At 35.0% G+C, this 26,216-nt stretch overlaps 2 protein-coding genes across 3 annotated transcripts in view; both read left to right on the top strand.

Moving 5' to 3' along the window:
* The window catches only part of LOC126977843 (peptidyl-prolyl cis-trans isomerase FKBP8), a 323,871-nt gene that overhangs the window by 192,790 nt on the left and 104,865 nt on the right, over positions 1-26,216 (top strand). The window lies entirely within an intron of this gene.
* LOC126977836 (protein dead ringer) overlaps positions 1-26,216 on the top strand; it is a 199,790-nt gene that overhangs the window by 120,041 nt on the left and 53,533 nt on the right. For both annotated transcript variants that reach the window (XM_050826463.1, XM_050826462.1), the window contains exon 4: positions 5,001-5,073. In XM_050826463.1, coding sequence (XP_050682420.1) covers positions 5,001-5,073 — 73 coding nt within the window. The remainder of the gene's footprint in view (positions 1-5,000; positions 5,074-26,216) is intronic.

Genomic DNA, 26,216 nt, shown 5'->3' with positions numbered 1-26,216 from the left:
ATCGAAATACAAGATAAACGTTCAAAAATACTCATACGGAAGGATTGTAAAATCTAAAATCCACGCATAAAATATGACCCTTGACACTAAGCTAATATTAATTCGAACTCAACTGGAAGTTGCATTGTGGGTAAGTTCAGCAGTCTCTTTTTTCTTCTCTGTAGTCTATTCCTTTCTTCTGGTTTATTTCTTAATTACTAAACGTCATATGTATTAAAGTCTTGTCGCATAGGGTCGTTATTTACTTCTATGTCGCTCGGTTATCTGCTTCTATTAAATGGGTTGTTACTTTATCTAAGACCGTCTGAAATTCGTAATTTTGATCATAAACAATCGCTTGCAGTCTCTTCCCTTTAAACCTGTTTACTTTTACTATGTTTTCTAGATGGCCTGGTTGTCGGCGACCAATGTTACCAAAGTGGTAAGAATTCCTTTGTAGCATATTGATAAGAGTCTAAATTTATATCAAGTTGTCTGAGATTTTACAAGAATTTGTTTTTAATCTAACAGCTTAGACAATTTAAGTTTTTTGGTATAAAAATAGAAGCCACGTCATGCGTAACAGTTCTCACACCAAACGTCAGGAAAATATAAGGGGAAGCAAATACAGCGGAATAGGGATTCAAAAGTTAAAAATAATATATTCAGTGTTGCGTACAGATTAATTGTATGCGACAATATTTATTTATTTATTCAAGCGGAAGGGAAGAGCAGTAATTGGCACAACACAATGGAGATTAGCCGGCTTTGGGCGAGTTTTGTGATTCAAATATTGAACGCCCGGTGGGCGACTGAGCCTGTTATGATAATATTCGACAATAATTTGTACGCGAACTCCTCATCTGACCGTTGAAGGATTTACTTCTGTGAGATAATTGAAACGAATAATTGTTGCCTTATGAGGAACTTTAGTTTTCACATCGAGGGAATAGCAAATTCAACGTTGGTGTTAAAAAGCGAATTCTATATTCTTCTTATGATACATAATAGCTTTAAGGGTAAATTTATACACTTTTATAATAAAGTCCCAGTCACTGTTCAGACATTATCTATAAATATGTTTTTTTATTAAAAAATGGCTCTGTCGTAAATCCTAGTACTCCACAGCTAAATACCGAAGTGATCGGGACTAGATTATGATTATTTTATAGCAATAGCAATGACAGTACAATATTGTATATTTAATTCAAAAGAGCGCAAAAAAGACTGCTGAGAGAGTTTCTTGCGCCGCATCTTCTCTGTCAGAGCGCTATTTGTTTCCGAAGCCGTAGTAGTATCTAGTATATTAGAAATGACATCAAAAAGAATTCTAAAGGAATCAATTTTGAGAAAATAAATGCCTTTTATGCCTTTTGTATAAGGATTAGAGATGGCAGTTCTTGTTGTAATAAGCCTAATATTATTTTAATTGAAACATTGCAATCAGAAGCGTTGAAGAGTATTTCGAATTTGTAGTTTTGTATTTGAAGGATAGAATTTATAATTAATTGTAAACAGGTATTCGTTTATTGGTTACCAAAACTTCGTTTATCAACTTTATTTTGTTTCGCTTGCTGCCAACAAATAAAAGCATCTCATCAAAGCTAACATCAATCTCTCTGGCGCGTCCCCCGCTATAAATCACCTTACAACGTTTTCGATTAGCGCTGCTTTATACGGAAAGAGACGATCAAATTCAGAAACCACTTGTTTTACAAGCTCTTTTTGTTTTTTGTAAAGGGTTTAACTTAGAATTACAAAAAAAATATGGAAAATGTTTTGCCGTTTTTCTGTTTCCTCTTGATCATTGCAATCCGTGATGTTTAAGATCTCATAGCTATCATTCGCACTATTATTTAACGTATTTACGTGGCTTATACAACTGTCTTTATTATTATCTCTATCTGCAGAGGAGTGGATAAGTTGGTTATATTTTTAGTTTATATAATGCGAAACTATAAGCCCACGTATTATCTCGCTGATTGTCCAAAACACTTGCATGTTAAATCCAACGCCAAACTATCACAAGACCTTGTTGTCAAAGGCAATGTATAATTTGTGAATTAGAAGACTAGAAAGTAATTAGTTAAAATCGAATTTGTCTAGGTGTTCATTAATAGAATCATTGTAAAGCTTCGTTTGGCCTTATGAATTTAAAGGACTTAATTTCAACAGTCTTCGGGAAAGCATTTTTTAATGAAAATACGGGACGCGACGAGCAGGACGTTCAGCTGATGGTAATTGATACGCCCCGCTCATTACAATGGAGTGCTGCTCAGGATTCTTGAAAAACCCCAAAAAGTCGGAGCGGCAAATGTAAGTCTCATTTGCCCAGTAATTTCACTAGCTACGGCGTCCTTCAGACCGAAACACAGTAATCCTAACACATAACTGCTTCACGGCGGAAATAGGCACCGTTGTGGTACCCATAATCTAGCTGGTGTCCTGTACAAAGGAGCCTCCCACTGGTTTTTATTAGAATGTTCTCATATTTTTTGCTTATTTTAGCGATGAACCTAAATAATGATAACGCCATGGTGATCATATTTGCGAAAAATTCGCACGCCCTACCGACGTCATCACATTAAAGAGACAACACCATGAGGCGGAAACGGGAAGTGTCAAATGGAGTTTCTGTGTCCTCTTCATGGCCCAGTTGATCGCTAAGTGCGTATGTGTAATTGTTCGTACAATGCAAATAGTTTCGTGTTTGATCGCGAGGCGCCGCGATCCGTGTACGGGCAAACATAGCCGGATGAAATCGTTGACTTAACAAATCTTGGCACCGCCCTCGTATCGGGTTACATTTTAATATTGATAAATAATTATATTTGTACAATACACCGGCTTTTCTTTGGCTATCAAAATAGAATTAAGCTTTTAACCTATACATATACCTATACCGAGGTCTCTCTCTGCTCTCAACGCTCTTCTCGAAGGCAACCCTGTTTGTGTTATATTTGCGGATGGATGGCAGACGATTTTAACAGAGTGCTTGCGTTTTTGTGAGAGGAATGGATGAACGGTATTTGGATGTTTATTAATTGTTAGTTAATTACAGTAAACTTTGGATTTATTAACTTTTATTTGTATTATGTGTTTAGTTTGTTTATTTGTAATTAATTACTTACTTTCATATTCTAATTGGCGCACGCCGTTTTAGTAAAGTACCTATAAATAATTAAATAAATAAATTTACCTTTAATCGTTTTCGTAGCGTTCCCCTAAAAATGATTCACATATATGTTTTTTATTCCCTGGGTTCAAAATAAAATACAGACTATATGTTGATATTATAGCTTTTATAGGTGAGTTTGACTGGACGTGACGGAAAAATCTTTTTAATATTTTGAAAAGAGGCTTGCTCTTTGAGTTTCTTGCTCGTTCTTCTTTAAGGAAATCTGCCTTCTGAATGAGCTGTGTGAAATAATGTAATATTTCAATTAGTGTAATGCAATTTACCTACGAAATAAAATAATTTTGATTTGATTTGAAAATCGTATAAAACAGTAGACAAGACTACATGGTGTGCTACCGACACTCCCTGTATATTAGAGGAAACAAAAATGACGCAGAGACTTATTTTGCAAAAAAAATATTTGTTCGCTTTTACTTTAATGTATATATACAACTTGATCTATATTCTTATCATATAAGATAGTAACGTTAGGTATCCACTTAAAACTGCGAGCTAAGTGGCGGATATCGGTATAATTACAGTGAATGACGGTTCTCCGGGCTACTGTTCTATGTCATTTGCTTCTGCGGGTCTCATTTTGCAGTAATTATAATAAATTTTCCTAGAGCTCCGTTTGATATTATTTGTTTTAAATATGTGTGATGACGATCTGACATTTAAAGCCTATGTATTTAAAAAGTATATGTTTTGATAATTTATTTTCTTACATTGACCTATTGTTCTAGTATTAATATTTTTACGGGGGAATATTAATTTTAAAATATTTATCATGTTTTTTGTTAGCTCTTTGCAATGTAATACGAATTCTGTGCTGCTAGTAGAATTGAATATAATCAAAAACATTACTTACTTGAATATATATATATTATATTGGCTATCAAAATATTTATTATAATGAATCTCAATAGCAGTCCTGTCCTGAACTTTTGTAAAAATTCGTTATATTTGTAGCATATAGTTTTCACTTGCATATAATATAGTACGTTAGTAAATATACAAGTCTCTTTCACGACTAGTTATTGAAGTAAGCAATATGGCGATTTCTGCTGTTACTAGTTTCCTGGTGTAGCAACAGAAGAAGTTTAACAGTTTTGCCGGCTGGATAGTCACCTGTTTTCTGGGAATGTTAGACGTTAAAGAAGTACAAATAAGTTAATAGAATAATTATCATAAGTGTAGTGGTATGTAATCAAGTAATGCAGTTGTCACAACCCGGACATGCGGGCTCACCACGTGCGCTGCCGGTTCCTTCTCTGAATATTAATATCTTCATTATTGACAGCCCTAATCGACCCTGTTAACCTTGTCAACGGGATATGATAAATACTTTTTGGTGCGAACGGTATTTGTAAGGTGTGAATAACAAATTTTCAATTCTAATTCATCAAATCGGGCCGTTTCGAAAGGCATTATTTGAAAATTTAACGTTATCCATGAAGCAGTGTGCAAGTTGCATTGTTTTTTTTATGATAATAAAGGAGGAGACGAGCAGGACGTTCAGTTGATGATAATTGATACCCTCTGCCCATTACAATGCAGTTCCGATCAGGATGATTGAAAAACCCAAAAACTCTGAACTGCAATTGCGCTCGTCACCTTGAGGCATAAGATGTTAAGTCTCATTTGTCCAGTAATTTCACTAGCTACGGCGCCCTTTAGACCGAAACACATTAATGCTTACACTACTAATTACTGCTTCATGGCAGAAATAGTATCCATTGTGGTACCAACTTGTGTTGAAACAACTACTACGATTTATAATAAATTTTAATAGTTTTTTTTTAAAAATATTTTATGTAATAATTTTTCTCCATTGTTTCAGCTGTATGAAATCAGCGACGAACCGCAGAGGAAAGAGTTTTTGGACGATTTGTTTTCGTTCATGCAAAAACGAGGTAAGTGTTTAGTGTAGCTTATTAATTGTTTTACTATTTTCATAATATTTTATGTGTTTCCTTAAAATTAATTGTTAATCCAATGCATACAATGATTAAACTAACGATAACAATATCGTAAATATTCAGTCAACATTACTTTCATCGCCCAATTCATACCAGTTTCAACCAATCCCGAGCGCTTACCGCTCACCGCATTAAAAACAGCCAATCAAAACACAAAAAACCATCACGACAAAGCAATTTACATGAAGAAAATCATTTTTACCGGCAAAACCGCGACTCGTTTCTATAGCTCGATTCTAGATTTCACAACATGTAATTATTCCCTGTATTTGACAGACAAGCAATCACTCATGATCTTATCTTCGGCGCGGGGATCTATACAATATAAAACCGTTTATAACGATAGATAGTCTACATCTGATCTGTATCGTAACACCATTATACCAAGAGCTCACAGGATGTTAATGCAATTACAGATAAATAGCTCACGATTTATTGGTCGGGACAAATAGGCGTTGATCGTCAATAGAATAGTTAGGAATGATAAATTGCTGAGTATTGACTGTCTAAATCCATCAAGTCCTTCTGATGTATGGATAAAATGATGAAATTTAATTTGTGTAAAGTTTGTACAGTAGCTTAGTAAAAACTGCGACAATTTTGAAGATTCAGCTGCATCTTCAATCAGCTATCCTTGATCAGTAACGGGTAGCTATCACAAAAAAAGATAATTTCGATCTGTAGAAATCACTGCAATTTCACTAGAATTTTCTTTGATGATATAATAATTTCAGTTAATCTTAAATTTCAAATCTCTTCGCTGAGTCTGTTTCTTATCAGAACATCATTGACCTATGATTATTAAGTACCTATTTCAGTATTTTTTATTAGGTTATCCAGTAATTTATATATACCTGACTCTTATATTAATTGACTTTTATACAAGCGGACGGAATATAACACATTCTCATCCCGAGAAAACCATTCATAAGTACTTAAGTGTATTAATAAACATAAAAAATAATATCTTGATAGAGTTGACTTAACCTAATCTGTACAAAAGCATAAGTTTTCAGGAATGGATTACCCATGTAAGTCTTAGAAACTGATAAACCTTATCCTAAAGACTGGATGTATGACTCTTCTATTAAAATTTTAAAAACCTCGATGTGTTTATAATAATTTAATTAATTAATTAAATATGTTCTTTTTTAAACACTTGAATAATGAAGAAGTTGTAAATATTGATGTAAAAACTAAAGATTTCCATCGTAGGGATAAGTAACGCAATAGAAAAACAACTTTCATTCGATTTGAAAGATTTTCTAATATTCCTCTTAAAGGTGTAATAAATATATTACCAGAAGCGTATAGCAAACAATCTAAAAATACTAATAAAATATTGTGTTTGCTAAATGAAGTTTTAGATTCTGATTGAGTGATTAAGCTTTTTGGTTATATTTTTTAGCTCAGGTGAACTCGAGGGCAAGCATCTATCAAAATCTGCAAAATTTCGGACTTAGATTAATGGCCATAATTTATCAACAAAATATCTACCCGTTGATTCGTGTGTGGGAAATAACTCATGACGATTAAAATGTGTAGATAATAGAAATAATTAAGCGAAAGATCCTCAGGGCTTCGTTGATCATGCGCAGGCGAATGATTGATAACTGTGCGTACTGCTCTCACTTACTCAGAAATACATAGACTGTCTCTTTCTGATTTTAATTGATAGCTGTAACGGCGCCTAAGAGCTTGGATCATGTTGATGCTTTCTTCGCATTATAAGAATATGATTTTTTTAAATCATATTTCAATATATAGGTATTTTTTGAATTGTCTTTTGAAAATATTTTAAAACTATGTTATATGAAAAGTAACAAAAGATTTTTCATGGTGATATTTAGTATTTTCTCACGCACAATTTAAAATTATAACCTTATAAGTTGAAGTTTAGTTATTTAATTTGGTAATACTATGATTGTTATTAAGAGTACCTACATTCATAATGGCTTCCTATCACACCGAACTATATACATGAGCATTAACTTAGGGTACATATTTACAAACTGAAAACTTCAGTCATATACTACTTACATACATCGTATATCTTTCAAACATCTCTTAGCCTAAAATAATATCTAACAGTAAATTATCTCTATCATAACTTTTTTGTTTTTGCATTCATACTGTAATGTTTTCACGAAGTTTCAGAACAATTAAGTACACTAGTATTCTTTTTGACTAATATAACGCATTAATATAAGATTATCTTTTGTAAATTAATAATTCTTTATGTCATTATGATATCCTCGATTATTAAATTGTTATAATAAAAAAACCAAAATAATACTAGATATTACAGACTAAAAGAGATTTTCATCGTCAAAAATACCTGTACTTCTTCCGTTTAGTTCGGAAAGCACGCGTAAGTTCTGTTTACTTTATCTGCCATATCTAACCATACTAATGAATGAACTTCCTTGAGAGTGTTTCCAAGACACTACATGGGTAAAAGGCCAGCGAATCTCCTTTCTTCTAAGAAGGAGAATCTGGGCAACGGTGATCACTTAACAATCAGGTATCCAGTACGTTCGTTTGACCTCCTTGTCCAGAGAAAAATATGCTAATCAAACTTAAACACCTAAACAAAATTTATGAACGATGCGAGATTCGAACCCGCGACCTCTCGCATTCCGTGCTCTTCCAACTGGGCCAACCGCTCGAGTGACGAATCGTTGATAAATCTTGTATGCCTTGTTCAACTCTCAGGTTGTGGCATCATCTAAAGGATCTACTTTACAGTTGATTACCTTCTCAACCCCTATATTTGCATATTAGAAAATTGAGTTGAGTTGTCGCTCTGTCAAATCTTAACAATTTCTTTTTATTCTTCCTCAAAAGTACAAAAGGTTCAAATACCCTGAAGTGTTATAGTAATCGTCGGACATATCACCACTTGGAATAATAACCAGCCTGCGCTTATCTTGTTCATAATAAATTATTATTCAATTTATCACTCCACGTTGCCAATAAACTCCCGGCTGTTATTACGCGAATACGATAACAGCGAGAACTAATTGTCGTTTTTGCATTCCGATATCAATTATCGATTATAGTTCGATATCTTAACAACGTATCGATTTATTTATATTAATTATTGAATCGGTGTTCGTAAATTGCGGGTACGCTTTGGTGTGATAACGGTCTTGCTGTGTATTGTGTTTATTAATATTTTTTACTTCTGTGTTCACTATTCCAATGTGTACCTCATAAAATCCGATGAAACAATGAATACCCTTGACAGATTAAAATCCGTTAAGTGCTGGATGCACGTTTTAGTCTAATTTTGGCTGACTTTTTATCATCTCTCCAGTAGTCCAAATTAAAATAAAAACTAATGAGTCCCAATATAAGGTAATTTTTTAATAGTAAGGGCATCACCTTTTATATCCGTTGTGAGTGACGTATAGAAGATTATTGGTTTTATTTTTATTTGATTTATTTCATAATATATACGTATAGACTATAGACATATAAAATATCCCAAAAATGGACACAACGAAAAATTAAGTCCTATTTAAAAGGTCTTTTCTTTCACTATTTAAACAATTTGTTATTTTTAAAAGTGATATCACTCACTTTGACGATTAATTATTAATTTAAATTTGTAACCAAAATTTATGAACGATGCGGGACTCGAACACGTGACCTCTCGGGTTCCGTCTGAGCGCTCAAGAGCGAGAGCTCGAGAGCGAACAAGACATAACACAATTTACGAACCATACGTCACTCGAACGAACCCGAGAGGAGTGTTCGAGTCCCCGCATCGTTTTTAAATTTTGATTACATATTTAATGTCACTATTTGTATGAGACAATTTTTTATATTTTTTTTTACTTCAACATATTTTGCTATCCAAGTTCAGTTATATGTATTTATTTTATTTAGAAACGTGTTCTTGACAAGATTGAGCGCTCTGATGAACTTTTAATAACATGAGCCGAGCTCGAGATCGTTACTAAGAAAGAGCATTAAAGTTTTAATTAGTAGAATTAATTAGCTCGATCGCATATGTCCGTCATTGGTCTGATCTCTGTGTAATAATAATGTTTTATCATTTATTACCAGCCATGAGTAATGGAACTAAAGGCCGCCACGCCCTACGCGTCTTCTCGGTTCGTCTTCGCCTGCGCTCTAAATAATCACACTATAGCATTCATTTTCGTCAATATTAGATGTTAAGCGGTGCTTGTTTTCGCCTTTAGGGCTCCGTAGCCAAATGGCGAAAATCGAAAACCTTATAGATTCGTCATGTCTGTCTGTCTGTCCGTCCGTCCGAATGTCACAGCCACTTTTTTCCAAAACTATAAGAACAATACTGTTGAAACTTGTTAAATAGATGCATTCTGTGAACCGTATTAAGATTTTACAAAAATAGAAAAAAAAATACTTAGAACTAAAACTAAATTTTTTTTTATCAAACCCATACGTGTGGAGTACATTATGGATAGGTCTTCTGATATAGGTTTCTAATATATATTTTTTCTAAACTGAATAGTTTGCGCGAGAGACAGTTCCAAAGTGGTAAAATGTGTCCCCCCCCCCCTTTAACTTATAATAAAAGAGAATGATAAAACTTAAAAAAAAAATATATATGATGTACAAACTTGAATAAAGTTAAAGCGCCTATTTCTGCCGTGAAGTAGTAATGTATAAGCATTACTGTGCTTCGGTGAGAAGAGCGCCGTGGCTAGTGAAATTACTGGGCAAAAAGACAACATATTGTCTCAAGTTGCCGAGTACAATTATTGTAGTACCGCTCAGAATATTTGGTTTTTTCAAGAATCCTGAGTGACACTGCATATTGTAATAGGCAGTACGTATCAATCACCATCAGCTGAACGTCTTGCTCGTCTCGCCTCTTTTAATCATAAAAAAAAAAATATATACGCCGCATATAAACGCATTACTTTAGATTATTGTATAGATTTCCCGGCCAAAGTAAAATGCTCAATATTATGATAAGTTGATGTAAATGCTCATATGATAAGGCTTTTATAGGTGGTATGAGGTGACTCGTTAAGAACGATTGATCGCCCGTCAAGTCGCTCCTGTCCGCGTATACAGGATGATATTAATTTGTAACAGTTAATGCTTAAGAGTAACTTATTGACTGCTATAAAAATATAAATCTTTACTAATGTACATGTAGTTCTAATATAATTCTTGGTTTACATTTATACACATATTTATCAGAAGAATGATTTTTTTTTATGAAAATAAGGGACGACACCAGCAGGACGTTCAGCTGATGGTAATTGATCGCCCTACCCATAACAGTGTAGTGCCGCTCAGGATTCTCTAAAACCCAAAAATTCTAAGGGCACTTCAATTGCGCTCGTCGTCTCGCCTTGAGACATAAGATGTCTCTCAGAAGAAAAGTCTCATTTGCTCAGTAATTTCACTAGCTACGGCGCCCTTCACAACGAAACACAGTAATGTTTACACATCACTGCTTCACGGTAGAAATAGGCGCCGTTGTGGTACCTACAATCTAGCCGGCTTCCTGTGTAAAGGAGCCTCCCACTGGTAATTTCATATACTGTAATACTTTATAAAGTTCGTAAATAATCTGTTCTTAAAACGTATCTATTACCATCAACTGAACGTCCTGCCCGTCCCGTCCCTTATTAAAAAAAATATGATACTTATTTTTATATATTATCGTCGTTTATTGTTAAGATATTAATAACTGATGGTAGAGAGAAGTAATGCCGCTAGTGCCCTCTCTTTCTCACTTACAGCTTTTCTGTGATCAAGTAGCAGCGAATATTAACGATAAAATGGCTGTATGATAAAATAAATTTGACGCATTCTGACAATTTCTTACATAATGGGTCATCCTGTATATAACAAACCATTGTTTCACTTGTTAATAGCAAGTATAGTGTAACTAATAACATCTCATTCGGATCCATTTCCCGTGATTAATTATCTGTTTAATCGATATAAGATGTTGTACCAAGCCTTCCAACGTCACACGAATATATATCATACGTCACGTAAATATACGGTCGAATTTTGTGTACAGGATTAGGAGTACCGAATGAGATTAAAGAGTTGATCTATCAAATTTTTTTACGTTTCATTGAAGATAGCTTTTGTTCGAAATTTAATTGGTGTCTTTAACTCGCTTGTGGTTAATTCGATTTCGGTTTGAGAGTTGACCATTTGTTTACGTCTGCTTAGCCACGCTTTGATTGATTGGGTGTTTTTATGTTAGAATTGATTCGGATCATTCGTGATTAGTAAATTACATATTAATATTTTACTGTGGTATTATAACTTAAAATACTAGGTACGTGTTTCGTTCGAATATGTTGCATTAACGACCGTAAGAAAAGTCACTACAGTATGGTCTAACTACAGTCAACTCAATTCAATAGAATATATTAAAAATAATATTTCTAGAATACATAATAAATTCTGGAAGATGATAATAATGCCCTCCTCAAGATGGACCGATGATCTGGTCAAGATCGCCGGAATACATTGGATGTAGGCAGTACAGGATCGATCGTCGTGGAAATCTATGGGGAACGCCTTTGTCCAGCAGTGGATGTTTTTCGGTTGATGATGACATAATAAATTCAGAATTTCTTATTTTTGGTCGAGCATATTTTTTTTTTCACAATATTGAGATTCAAGACATTATCGTAACTAAATTCTTCTCCCCGTGTCAAAGTCCCTTTTCGAACTGATATAGCTTCACGACGTTTACCAAGTGTTGTTGCAATATGTCCTGTTATTGTCACTCCCTATGGTAAATTAATATATTTCTATTCTTTTCTATGCATGTCTCCTTGACTTGGCGCTGCTGATTTAGTTAGCTTTGTCGATTGAACCTTACGATAAGGCGGTAAGGTTTAATATAATTTGATAGATGTTTATTATGTTGACGTGGACAGTTTTAACTGCAAATTTTGTATAGAATAGCCATCGAGTGTGTCTCTTCTCGCAACAACCCTATCGTAGAAGCTTTCTTATTATCAAAAGTTAAAAGTCCTTGCCCTTTTGCAGAACAGCCCCGATCTGATCATGGAATGTACGCTTCCTTAGTTTTGCATGCGTAGGAATACTGTAGCATGGCTGTATGAATATTACTTACTGCTCAATAGCTTATATAAGCAGACTTTGTTAAGTTTTATCTTATTTTAAAGCAATATTCTTCACGTGGGCATAAGAGGAGACGAGGTAGTAAAAGACAGATTGCAGGCACATATAGTGATCGTTTTAGTCAGATTATTTTGGCAAAAGATTTAAAATTTTGTGTTTAATGTTACGTGATAAATCAAGCCAATTTTCGGGATAAATTTGAAAACTCATGAGTAAAAACGCTTTATCAAGTTGAATTCAAGCTGAAATAAAATAAACGGGTAAGTACCAGTTTCCTCTTGAATCAAGAAGTCTATTTAAATTATCTTTCCGTAAAATATGGAAACTGGGCAATACAGTGTTCACTTTGCCATTAATATTATTTAGGCGTTAGGTAGCTTCAAGTTTCGCCAGACGTATGTAGGTTTTGAATTTTAAGGCCCCTAGATTTTTTAACGACGAACAAACACATTTCTTCAACAAAATAACTAATAATATTACGCCACGGTCTGGTTAAGTGAAATTTTTAATCTATAGAACATTCCACATCCCTCTCGTGTCTCTAGACTTTAAATAACTGAATTGATGACATGTTACGATTGAAACAAGGGGGAAGATTGATGACGTTTGTCTATTGTCGCTAAATGATATTACAGTTTACTGTTGCACTATAAGTTACGGTGCGATCGGCAACTCTAGAGGTCATGTTTTTGTTGGGGTCAGCTAAGAAACAATTAAAAAAACGCTTACTCCAATAGACTCTGCAATCACTCATTCGATTTGCAATTAAAATAAATTGAATATTGCAGGTTCTGATTGTAATCACAATTTCCTATATTTTCATCATCATCTGAATCAAAGAAACTTAAATGGATTAAAAAAAATTAAGGATTTGATGATTTGCAATGATATTTTGGCAAACTACGGATATATAATTCAGAACTTATAACAACAGTACAATACAATTTACCACGTCTGATTCCCTTAGCTTATAGACCTTTACTTGTGAATGCTTCCCTGATTTCTCCGTTTTGCATAAACCTTCCATACAAACTCCCTTATCGTTGATACCTACTCTTAAACTATCCCAATACATCAGTACTGATGTATGCTCGATCTGACAGTGTAATGTAGCCCTTTCTCGACATGTCCCAACACTTTCGTCTACATTAACTTTATAAACTTGTGCAGTCAATCCAATTTCACCCTACCTTAGAGCACATTAAGCACTTATTGTTTTAACATTCTATCACGTTCCTAAATACTAAAATAGGCGTCATTATATATCAATTGCTAGAGAATGACATGTTGTTCCACGGGCATGTTGCGTTAGGTGTAAACACAATGATAAATTAAGATAATTTCGAAATAAAAATATTTAGAGCCACGGAATCGTTGCGTATCGCGATCAAACGCAACGCAGCTGCCCGAAACTTGTACAAATAAAAGACGAATTAATCAAATTAAATCTACTGATGAGATTCCTTACAGATTGTACGTTTTTAGAACGGCTAATTTATATCACAACTTTCGTGAACCATTCTTACAGATCCTCCTTTAATAAATTATATTCATATCTTAAAACTTTTACATAGGTGAAGTCTTTAACTACAACTTTAGAAAACAATAATGGTCTTATAATCGTCGTATAATATATTCTATATCAAATTATACGTATAGCCTCAATGACTGATGAATATTGAAATGAAATGTTTTGGTTACAATTTCACAAATTCAAATTTTCCTCGTCTGCGTCTCCTAGTTTGCCATTATCAGTAACTACATAATCGAGGACTGCATTATTTTTTTTTAGAAATTCATTTTAAATACCACTAAAATTTTAAAAAAGAAACTACAGTTATCTGTACTTGCTCTTAATATTAGAGTGAGCTGTTACTTTGGCAAATAATGCTTATCTATGTTCGCGTATTGTATTAATAAAAGTGGTGTAGTTTCTCTTAGTTATATACGGGCGTTTTCAATAACGTATCTCTAGTTACGGATACATTGATATCACCGTTAAATGACAAGATCTTTTCTATCCATAGTAATGTCCAATATAGTTATAGTCCAATGCTTTATATCGATAGGTTATTGAAATGTAAGTAAGCTTAAAAGGATAGATTTGTCTACCTCTAGTAAGTTAAACTAAGGATAGATAATTTATTGAAAACGGCCGTTAATTGTATTATATTTCTCATCATGTTAATTATTAAACCACAAATTTCCATCAACATAAAAATATGTATCACGATTTCCCTGTATTTCCCACTATAAATAATGTCGGCTTATCTTCTGAAGAATGTGATATTTTTATTAATGTGTCAGAGCACAGAGATTCCAGTTTCAATCTAATGAAATGTCTCGCCTACGTTTACGGCTCTATTAATAATTTTTATCTCGACTTAAACGTTTCTTTTGTTTCTGCTCTCAATAAAATTATATCTACTCTTTGATCCTGAAGTAATATTACACGCTACTGTACACAATTCATGTTTGTGTGTTCACACGTTAATGTTTTTATTCGCCGTTTGATATATCGTCATCATTTTATTGCGTGTTGAGTTTCGTTCTTTGTTTTGAGAAAACTCTTTCAAACTTTTTAATTACGTACTGGCCTGTTAATTTTTATATCGTTTTACTTCTTGTATTTGAGATCAATGGTAGCTTTTGATTTTGTTTTGAGAATATGATTAGTGACAATTATACGTTTCTCAGAGCTCAATTCAAGTGTATCTAAATGAAAGAAAAAAATTGGTAGGCTCTTCTTTTTCTGACTTATGAAAAAATAGCAGAAGTATCTAGACACAATTGAATCTCGGTATTTTCCGTTCAAGTAGTTCCGTAAAAATGAAGCAAGTACTACTATATTACTAAATATATTGCAAATTTTGAGTAAAAAGCCAGTACAGGTTTCGTTAAGATTATTCCTATAAACTGATACGTTTCTGATAAAGCCATATATAAAAATATTGGGTTTTAAGATGACCATTATGATGCTAATGATTATTCCACTAATTCGAACGTCCGTTAAAGTCGGCTCATCATAATTCGTTCGCATTTTACTCTCAAGCCTGGCCGTTTTGCATATTTTAATGTTCATTAATAAAAGTCAATGTGGACTTAGCGGCTATGATTAACATTTGATTAATCGATGTTGATGTGTGAGCTCTGTGAAATAACGCTTGTTGTTCGCTTAAGGCGGATCATAATAAACTCGGCCACTTCTTTATTTATAGAAGCATTAATGTAGATTATAGATTTGTCTAATACGTTGATTGGTATTGCATTTTTTTTGACATTAGCTACAAGTATTTGAGCTAGTCTGAAAATAACTTTATAGAAATTCTAATGTTCATTTATACCTCGTTCGAAAGTATGTACTTCCGGCAACAAATTTAGACCATTTGTAATTTTTTAAAGCGATAGCCCTCACTTCTGGGATAAATTACACAGTTAAATTTATAAGCAAAATTTATGAATGATGCAGGACTCGAAATTTCAACTCGCATTCTGTGCGAGTGCTCTTCCACTGAGCTGACGGTTCGAGTGACGTATCGTTGATAAATCTTGTATATGTCTTGTTCAACTCTCAGGTTGTAGCTTCATCTACAGGATCTACTTTACAGTCGATAACCTTCTCAACCCAAATATTTACATATTAGGAAATTGACTTGTAATGTCGCTCTTGCAAATCTAAATAAATTTGTTATGTTTTAAAGTGATAACCCTCTCTTGTGTAGTCAATTTTAGAGTCGAAAGCTTATGATTTGTGCATTGGTACAGCCCAAGGGTACAACTATGCACCCGTCACTTTCCTCTCGTATCGCAAATGTCAGGCAAGGCGTCAATTTTTTTCAATGCAATTTTAGCCGTACTTTCGACCCTCCGGCTATAAAGAAAAATAGTATACACAATAGACTTACAATATACTAGCGCTTAGACAAACAAAGCGTGCGTCTTTAACTGGATACAGCAAGATAGTAAAGCGAATCTATTGTTACTGTAACTGATTTGATTGACAAGTCGTAAGCAGTCAGCCACGCTTGGCATAAGCTCTTCAGTATTTTGAATATAAAACTCCTAGCTAACGCACATATTGACAGATTAAAATTGGTGGTGGCTACACTAGTATACACTTGTATGGCATATACCATGCGAGTAGATGTTTGAAAGCCCTGAACTGCTCGTCATTATGTGCATCAGTGCATAGATGTCAAACTTTGTGCACCCTTGTAGTATAATATACTATTTCTCACTGGTGGTTGGTGGCAGTAAAAGTCACACTGCACTTGTATTTATCTTGCCAGAATCATATGCGAAGATGCACCAGTGGGAGGCTTCTTTGCACAGGATGCCGGCTAGATTATGGGTACCATTACGGCGCCTATTTCTGCCGTGAAGCAGTAATGTGTAAGCGTAACTATGCTCGGGCGCCGTAGCTAGTGAAATTACTGGGCAAATGAGACTTAACATCTAATGTCGCAAGGTGACGAGCGCAATTGTAGTGCCGCTCAGAATTTTTTGGGCTTTTTAAGAATCCGTAGCAGCACTGCATTGTAATGGGCAGACCTTATCAATTACCATCAGTTGAACTTCCTGCTTGTCCCGTCCCTTATTATTATAAAAAAAAGACGCATAATAAAAATTCGATTAATTGTAGAGAATGAGAAATAAAACTCACAATTTATCAATAAAACTACGAGGGGCGGTCAAAAAGTTCGCGGAATGGCGGGGTTGGCGGGGGTGAGGTCGCTCCTCCAGGTAGCCGCTACTTGAGTAACTCATAATTACTATATATGCCAATTTCTAGCCTAATTGGGTCATTAGCTTTCGAGTTACAAACGAGTGAACAAGTAAATCGGGAACAAACTAGCCACTATGGAGAAAATTGAACATCGCGCCGTCGTAAAGTTCCTCACCAAACAAGGAAAAACGCCTCAAACTATTTTGCAAGAGATGTTAGCTGTTTACGGAGACTCTGCTCCTGGTAAAACCATGATTTACAAATGGCACGGCCTTTTCAAGCAAGGAAGGGAGTCAATTGAAGATGATCCTCGACCTGGACGGCCCATTGAGGCCACTACGCCGGAAATCATTGAAAAAGTTGAAAAACTTGTATTGGAAGACGGAAGGTTGAAGAAGAAACAACTTGCAGCATCAGTTGGAGTATCAGAAACCACAATTTTAAATATTCTTCATCAACATCTTGGCATGAGTAAAGTGTGTTCAAGGTGGGTCCCGAGAATGCTCACGCCGCTGCAAAAACGTGAGCGCGTCAACTGTTCCCGCGAGTATTTGGACCGCTGTGGAGAAGTTAGGGAAGAAATTATGGCCCGAATTGTAACCGGTGATGAAACTTGGGTTCACCACTATGAGCCTGAGTCAAAGCAGGAGTCGATGCAGTGGCACAAAAAAGGCACACCACCCCCAAAAAAATTTAAAGTGTCGCAATCGGCCGGAAAGATCATGGCGACTATTTTTTGGGATACTGAAGGTATTCTTTTGATCGATTATAAAGAACGTGGTGTTTCTATAACGGGAGAGTACTACGCTTCCCTATTGGACCGATTAAAAGAAGCTATTAAAAAAAAAAGAAGAGGAAAACTGACAAAAGGTGTACTCCTTTTGCACGACAACGCGCCCGTTCACACGAGTCATGTTGCGACGGCTGCCATTCATCGATGCGGTTTTGGACCGCTGTGGAGAAGTTAGGGAAGAAATTATGGCCCGAATTGTAACCGGTGATGAAACTTGGGTTCACCACTATGAGCCTGAGTCAAAGCAGGAGTCGATGCAGTGGCACAAAAAAGGCACACCACCCCCAAAAAAATTTAAAGTGTCGCAATCGGCCGGAAAGATCATGGCGACTATTTTTTGGGATACTGAAGGTATTCTTTTGATCGATTATAAAGAACGTGGTGTTTCTATAACGGGAGAGTACTACGCTTCCCTATTGGACCGATTAAAAGAAGCTATTAAAAAAAAAAGAAGAGGAAAACTGACAAAAGGTGTACTCCTTTTGCACGACAACGCGCCCGTTCACACGAGTCATGTTGCGACGGCTGCCATTCATCGATGCGGTTTTGAACAACTACGCCATCCACCCTACAGTCCAGACCTGGCCCCTAGCGATTTTTATTTATTCCCAAAGATGAAGAAAGAGCTGCGTGGAAAAAAATTTAGAGACGATGATGAAGTCAAGTCGGCGATTTCGGCGTATTTTGACGCCCAAGACAAAACCTATTTTTTCGACGGTATTAATAAGTTATATGCCAGATCCCAAAAATGTATTCGTGTTAAGGGGGAATATATTGAAAAGGAAAAATAACATAATGTATCATTTCATCTTTTTTCCCAGTCATTCCGCGAACTTTTTGACCTCCCCTCGTATTCCTGTTGAAATTGTGTGAGAAATAAGAATTTAGGTGGGCGAGTCTATTTATCATCGTAGCGAATTAATTCCACGAAGTTTCCTCGGTGAATGATTCTGTGACAGAACCGAGGGGGGAACCGGAAGTGATGGCGTGGTGTGATGAAGAATATGTTTATTTTGTGGCGATGAGTGTGATATGTGGGCTGGAGAGATTAAATAGCTCATCGTACATTTCGATAGCTCTGTGAAATTTCTCAACAGCGAATCGGAGTTTGACATTTTTTTAGAAATATATTACTATTATATAGTTAACAAATAGGCAGAACATATTTTATGTTTAACCCACCGTCCAACGCTGTAAAGATACATCCCTTAAAAGGCTAAGGGTATTGCCAGAAATGTCTATAAATAAATTACAAAATAACTTTACGAATATAATATTTAAACAACAGATTTAATAGGTAGTCCAAAAATATAATAGCCTTTTCAAATTCTTTTGGATAGTATAGACTACCGCTGGAATGGCGGCTGTCAAAGTGCTTTTGTGCCTGTTTGATATTCGCCATTTTGGCGCTGTTGGCCATGTACCGAGAGTCTGCGGTACTAAAACTAGTGATGACAACATCAGCTAAACAAACATCGATAGGAAAACTATTTATAAAAAAAATGTGTACTTTATCACGTCCATTCCTGAAGTATAAATAACACGGAAAAAGACCGAAATTAATTCAAAATGCAAAAATATTTCAGAGTATTGTTCGCTTCACTCGCAGCCATTTGTATTATACGTCAAAATTAGTTCTCTGGACGCTCGCGAGTGGCGCTTCAAATAGGTACAAAAGTTTTTCTGTCAAACGTATGGAAAAGCCTGTCCAGTGGTATTTATGCAGGTCGGTGGCATAGATATTGTCATAGGGGTAAGATATGCATATATTATATTATGACTTGTTAAAATTAATTTTGTAAATCAGTTTGAAAATATTTTTTTTTTATAAAATTTTCTAAATAATTTCTATATGGTTGTACATCCTCAGTTAAATTATTAGCATAATTAAATGAAATCCAAACAAGACCTTGCTTGAAATATTAACGCCCAGTTTTTTCCAACCGGTTTCTATCGTTAAACTTCTGATTGTTTTCTAGAGCATTCCAAATGGTTTATACGCATTAGTATATCGCATATACACAATATGTTTCTATTACGAATCGCGGCGTGCTTAATCGATTATATTTTGGCATCGAATTCAACTCGATTCGGCGACTTGATTGATGTTTGAAAATCGATTCCCGATTTTGCCAATGTTCTTATTTGAGGTTTGTTTATTGTTTTCGAGAAACGTTTTATTTAGTTATTATCGTTTGTTTTATAAACTTTTATAATACTATCGTAGGATTAGCTTAGATTAACTATTTCTAGTAGGCTTCATAAGATACATAATCGCTTTAATAGGGTAAATGAATATACTTTTATAATAAAGTCCTAGCCACTGTTCAGGAATTATCTATAAATAAATTTAAATGTTTTATTAAAAAATTGCTCTTTTTGTAAATCCTACTACTCCACAGCTGTAGGTATATCTAAGTGATCAGACAGCCTGGGACTAGATTATGATTATTTTATAGCAATAACAATGACAGTAAATGAGAAAGAATGCTGGAAGAGATTCTTGTGCCGTTTCCTCTCTCTCGGAGCGCCATTTGTTTCCGAAGCGGTGGCAGTGTTAGAAATGACATCAAAAAGAATTCTAAAGGAATCAATTTTGAGAAAATAAATGCCTTTTAAGCTCTTTACTTTTTTATTTAAATCCAAAAAATTACCTCTTATTATTCTTCTTGGCTTTAAGAATCTCCTCAATACAAAAGTGTTTCACGGCCCTTTTATAGCTATTTTTAATCTGCATTGTTTTCAATACTATAATAAAAAGTTATTCATAAAACTGTGACCACATTATAATACTAAAACATGCCCGAACATTTCTCTCTTCGATTTGTATGAGGCCATTGTTGTCCGTGTGTCCGTCTACATCAGCAACCTTCATAAATCATATTCGTCGTAAATTGTATCGATGTATATGTTACAATGAGGTATCTGTTATGCGACATTTTTTTTTATGAAATGCTGGGACATGATGAGCAATACGTTGAGCTGATGGTAATTGATACGTCCTGCCTGCTTTACAAGGCAGTGCCGCTCAGGAATATTGAAAAACCCAAAAGTTCTGAGCTGCTCTACAATTGCGCACGTCACTTTGATACATAAGCATGTCAAGTGTCATTTACCCAGTAATTTCACTAGCTACGGCGCCCTTCAGACCGAAACACAGTCGTGCTTACACATTTTATTTGTAACTATTACTTTTATTTGTTAAATTATAAGCATTACGTGTCTAACTATTAATTATAAAGATTGTGAACCATTTTTTTTGTTAATATAACTCTTCAGTCCTTCTAGTTTCTGACACGCTTCTCCCGAGATGAGAAAATTTGTGGACGCGTTCTATCTCTGTGCCAATGATCAACATTAGACTTTACCCGAACGAGAGTTACAAAGCAGAGCGTTGCAGCTAAGTGTCATTTAATAGTTTCAAAATAAAGTGTTCAGCGCGCCTAAAGAAGTACACTTCAAAAATAAATGTATACTACTAGAACACTTAACTTGTTTTAGAAACAGCGTTTCGTGTGAAGTGTTCTTTAGTTACCATAAATAAGGGTACTTCCACACTTGCAAAGTAATCTGCGCTTATTATAGTTGAATTACAAATCCCGCTAGTAGTGTGGCGACGGGCGACCGCGGCCCCACGCAATACACTTTGTTTATGTTGCGAGCACGCGCGGGTTACTTTGTCGCGAGACATCTGTGAATCGACTAATCTGAACTACGAATTGCCGTGACATAAAGGCGACTATCCTCTGTCATAGAGCGTTCCGTTATACGCATGTGTTTTTAATTTTACTCATGCAATGTTTGAATCTAATATTAGACAAGAATTTAAATCCAAAATAATTAAATATACGGTTTTTAGTTGAATACTAAAGACCAATTAATTATTGCTCCAACAAATATTAAACCTATATCTTAACTCAAAAGGTTGTGTTAAAGATTGGTGTCTGAAATAATAATACGATAAGTGCTAACTTTGTACAGTTCTTCGACGAAGAGCATTAACGGCCGTACCCAATATACTATCTACAGATAGCGATAAATTACTACCTTCTACTGTCAGTAATTAGCTGTCAATAATCTGAAGCTGTCCCAATTACCTTTTGAAATTTCAATACAAACTTCTATCGCTGGTAAGCTATACGTCGGATAAGGTGAGTTACCGTCGATATGTTTATTGGGACAGAAAAGTCAACGATAGTTACGATCTCAAGTAAGAGAAAGACTGAATATTGGGAACGGCCGTAAGTCGTCGTAGTCTTTATTGCAAATAGTTTTTATCTTAATTTGGACTCAAAATGAACTTTTAAAAATTAAACTTCTTCGAAACACACAGAAGTAGACAGTGACAAATCCTACAAAACAGTGTTAGTAGGTAGTCTGGGTGTCAGAATTCGGTAAACCCAAAAGCGTGAAATCTATCAAATACAACTTCATCGGGGGTCTTTTAGGCCGATTTGTAATCTAAACACAAATAACTGACCACCAACAACAACAACATAATAGCCATTGAGAAACAGACTATATTGCAAGGTGTTTTGGTCGTTAATACAATAAAAGGAAAGCAGTAAGTGATAACTCCTTTGTAATCGCGCTGACGCCAGTCGGCGTTACTCCCTGTTAATTGCTTTGTGTTGTTTTTTGTTGCTTTTAAATGTTTTATTGTAAATTGTCTACCTGAATTAAGTTGGCGCCCGTGCGTCACTATTTAATGCTATGAATAAATATCTTTAGTGTTAGTTCGGCTAAGTTTTCTTAGTCAATATCCAGGATGCAAGTACAACCTAGAATTAGGGGCTATACGCGTCCTCTTAGGAGGAATCTATGAATGAACTCTTAACTGAACGGAGGTTAATAATAATGTTAAATCCTGCTGATTCAACCAATTCGACACGTGTTTCGCCTCCACACGAGGCATCGTAACGAGCTTTTGACTCGCCGAATTCTGCAACGAGAGAAAAGTTATTGTCTCTCTCCGATTCTTCGGCGGAGAACGTTAGGAGTTGCCTAACTCTGTCGTGCGGGCGTTCGGTTGCATTCTGCATGTTGCCTTACAAAACGAAGCGGAATTAATGCTAAAGATGTTTATTCATAACATTAAAATAATAATAGATTTCTTCAAAATAACAGCTATTCAATCATTTTTTTACAATGTGTCACGTCGATTCAAATATAGAATTTAACACGATACGAAAACATTTTAATACCCCTTATACGAGGTTTATCTATGGAATTTTATCACGACAGTTGTAATGGCTGGCTTTAATTATATCAATAACTACACACCTACGGACAATATTGATAGTAAAAGGATCATGAAAATTCTTCGCCTCTGATAATGTGAAGAATTAATTTGATTTACAAGGTTTTGTAATCTCATCACAGTTCATATCACATTTTTTTTAAGTAACATCGAATTATTTTTATAAAAACATCGGGCTATCTACAAATTTAAAAAAACTTATAATAAACTTAGATAATTTTCAATAACTTCCCTAAATTGTTACTTATTTTTAGGAGATAAGCAAAATTTCTTTCCACACAGCAGTTAAAGATATTAAATAAATTATTATCTCCCTCGTCTTATATATGTGTAATTGTAATTTAGAATCGTTTTAAATTCAATAGTTCGGGTACTCCAAATACCACATAATCATCATAATGTAATTCGTTAATATCTAGGTTTATTTAATTGTGTTACTCACCAACACCAAGAAATGAGCTTGGGACTTCATTGTGTCAAGTGATCAAGTGATTGGACAATCATATCGCAAAGAATGCCATAAGGTATTTATTTCAAATTTGCAAATTTCAGACCGCAATTTTTGAACAGCGATGAAATAAATTAAATTATCCTGGCTATACTAAATTAATATATGCATTCAAAGGTTAATAAGCAAACAATTCACCCGGGATTAAACTTGCAACCCGTTGCTTGATAGACAGAGTTGAAGTCACACTACCGTTACTGGTAACGCCAACATAAGAAGAAATATTAATGAATATTTTTTAATACAACCGTTTTCGACTCTTTCCCTGTTTGGTTTTTAATCCGAGCTCAAAATTATTTCCAAAAAAGATAAATATTATCATTATCTATGTATCTCTGATTTGCTTTTTTTGATTTTCCATTTTTGGAAGTGCTTCAAAAAGTACTGTAAAAAGCTTAATAATATAGGCCGCATAGTGGTCGCGTCAGCAAAGGCGAAAAAATAAAAACAGTCCAAAACAGTATAATTTCTTCCCATTCAGTTTCTAAAATTTCGTTTCGATTGGTTAATTTTTGGACGAGAAAACGCAAAGAACGAATCCCTGAGCTTTGGAGTTTTTTACTCACGATTTTTTTTTAATGAAAATAAGGCACGAGATGAGTAGGACTTTCCTCAGCCCTGCCCATTACAATGCAGTGCCGTTGAGGATTCTTGAAATACCCGAAAAATTCTGAGTGTCACTACAATTGCGCTCGCTACCCTTCAGACCGCAACACAGTAATGTCTACACATTACCGCTTCACGGCAGAAATAGGCGTCGTTGTGGTAACCATAATCTAGTCGGCATCCTGTGCAAAGGAGCCTCCCACTGGTAAATCGGAGCTACAGTTGTCCTTATTGAACTGATCATAGTCTCGTGCGCGTAAGCGCGACGGTATGTTGTTTTACAATTCATAAGTCTTAGGCCCGGTATCTACCAAAGCGCAGAGGAGAGGAAATGTATTTTGATAACCAATCAGACTTCGTTATATCTACATCTCTCCGCTTAGCTTCGGTGGAAATGGATCAAGCGAAGAAGAGAGTAGATGTGGCATTTGTCTATAGAATTTTGTGCCACGTCGAGCGATCAAGCGACGCGGCGGCGCGGAGATGCGTGTTCCCAGCTTCTCCCCGCGCCTCGCACATCTAAAAGCGTTGTTATAAGCACATCTCACATCTCTCCGCTTTGGTGGAAATAACCTGACAGCTTCGCGGCTTATCTCCTCTCCACTTTGGTGGATATCGGGCCTTAAATAGGTCTCGGCTAATGTTTCCTCTTAATAACTCCACTTATTCCAATTTCAGTACAAACACAACTCAAATTCATATTTAGTCTGTAATGATTAAAGTTAATGCCGTAAGAAGGTAAAACAAAGGGTTGTTCTGGTAATGTCAACACGTTCAGAACGTTAACGACGCGTAAGGAAACTCTTAAGTTAAACAAGTGATCGGTTACTATGTTGCCGAAATTGCATTGTGGGAACTTAATGTTTACTTGTCGATATTACATTATTGAGTCGCTTGTATTAAGCTGTACCTACTGTATCGAATATTTATATTTTAAAGTAGCTGACCGGGAAACGTTAGAAATAAATTAAAAGTTTTTATTGCATTTTTGGTTCCCTATTTTGGCGATAATGGTTTACACATAAAATAGACGACCCATTTAGCGGAATGGTTAGTGACGCTGACCACTAAGCTAGAGGCCCCGGTAGGTACAATCATTTATATCATGAATATGGATGTTTGTTTCCGAGTCATGGATGTTTATATGTATTTAAGTATACAATATTAAATATATTGTTGTCTTGTACCCATAGTACAGGCTATGCCTAGTTTGGGGCAAGATAATTTGTGTAAAAGTGCGTCTAAAAAAAAAGATGTAGGATTATTTAAGATAAACATTTCCATTAAACATTATATGTATTTTTGTAACAGACGGCAGAATTTTTCCTACTTACTTGACACTTATCGTTATATTTTGGGATAATTCACCAGATATGCCACCTAAAATGGTATAATATTTTATCTAGTAGGCTAAGCAATTTGTTATTCTATGATTAAAAAGATTGGCCAGGAGGTTCATAAGGTTTAGCAAGTATAGTTTCAAAATATTTTCGTTAAAGGTTAAATTTTTAACTATCCCTTCTTAGTACGGTGAGTAAGTCAATTCAAATGTACAAAATTCCAGTTTATAGTCCCAGTGATTTTTTGCTCTTTGTTTTCGATAATAAGTCAGCTAGGATAAGTGATTTGTATGTATAGATTATTACTTATTAAGTTAGTATTTTCGTCATAGTGTTTGCAAGCACAATATATAACAATTCGGGTGAATTGAAGACTTCGTCTCGTGTCTACAAATTGCACCTTTGTTAGAAATCGCTAACTTTCTTTCCGCGGTTAACAAGGTACTATTTACGTCAACTCATCTACAATTGCAATAACAAACAATTTAAAAGTAATTACCGCGCCAGTGACACATTCGTTTCGATTGTGGAGATCATAGGACACGTTGAAGTGTTTTGACAACTCCGAGAATGATTAATGAGTGACTCGAAATCGCCATTATTTATAGCGGCCCAGGGAACTGTTCTCTTTGTTGAAATAGGCCACTCATGTTTAATTCTTAATTATATAGATTTACACCTGGAGACCCATTTGTGTAATATAAAACTAACTAAGTACTAAC

The sequence above is a fragment of the Leptidea sinapis genome, chromosome 46 (assembly GCF_905404315.1).
Source record: "Leptidea sinapis chromosome 46, ilLepSina1.1, whole genome shotgun sequence".
Taxonomy (NCBI): domain Eukaryota; kingdom Metazoa; phylum Arthropoda; class Insecta; order Lepidoptera; family Pieridae; genus Leptidea; species Leptidea sinapis.
Note: the sequence above shows the minus strand (reverse complement) of the source record. Positions and strands in the feature narration are given on the sequence as shown.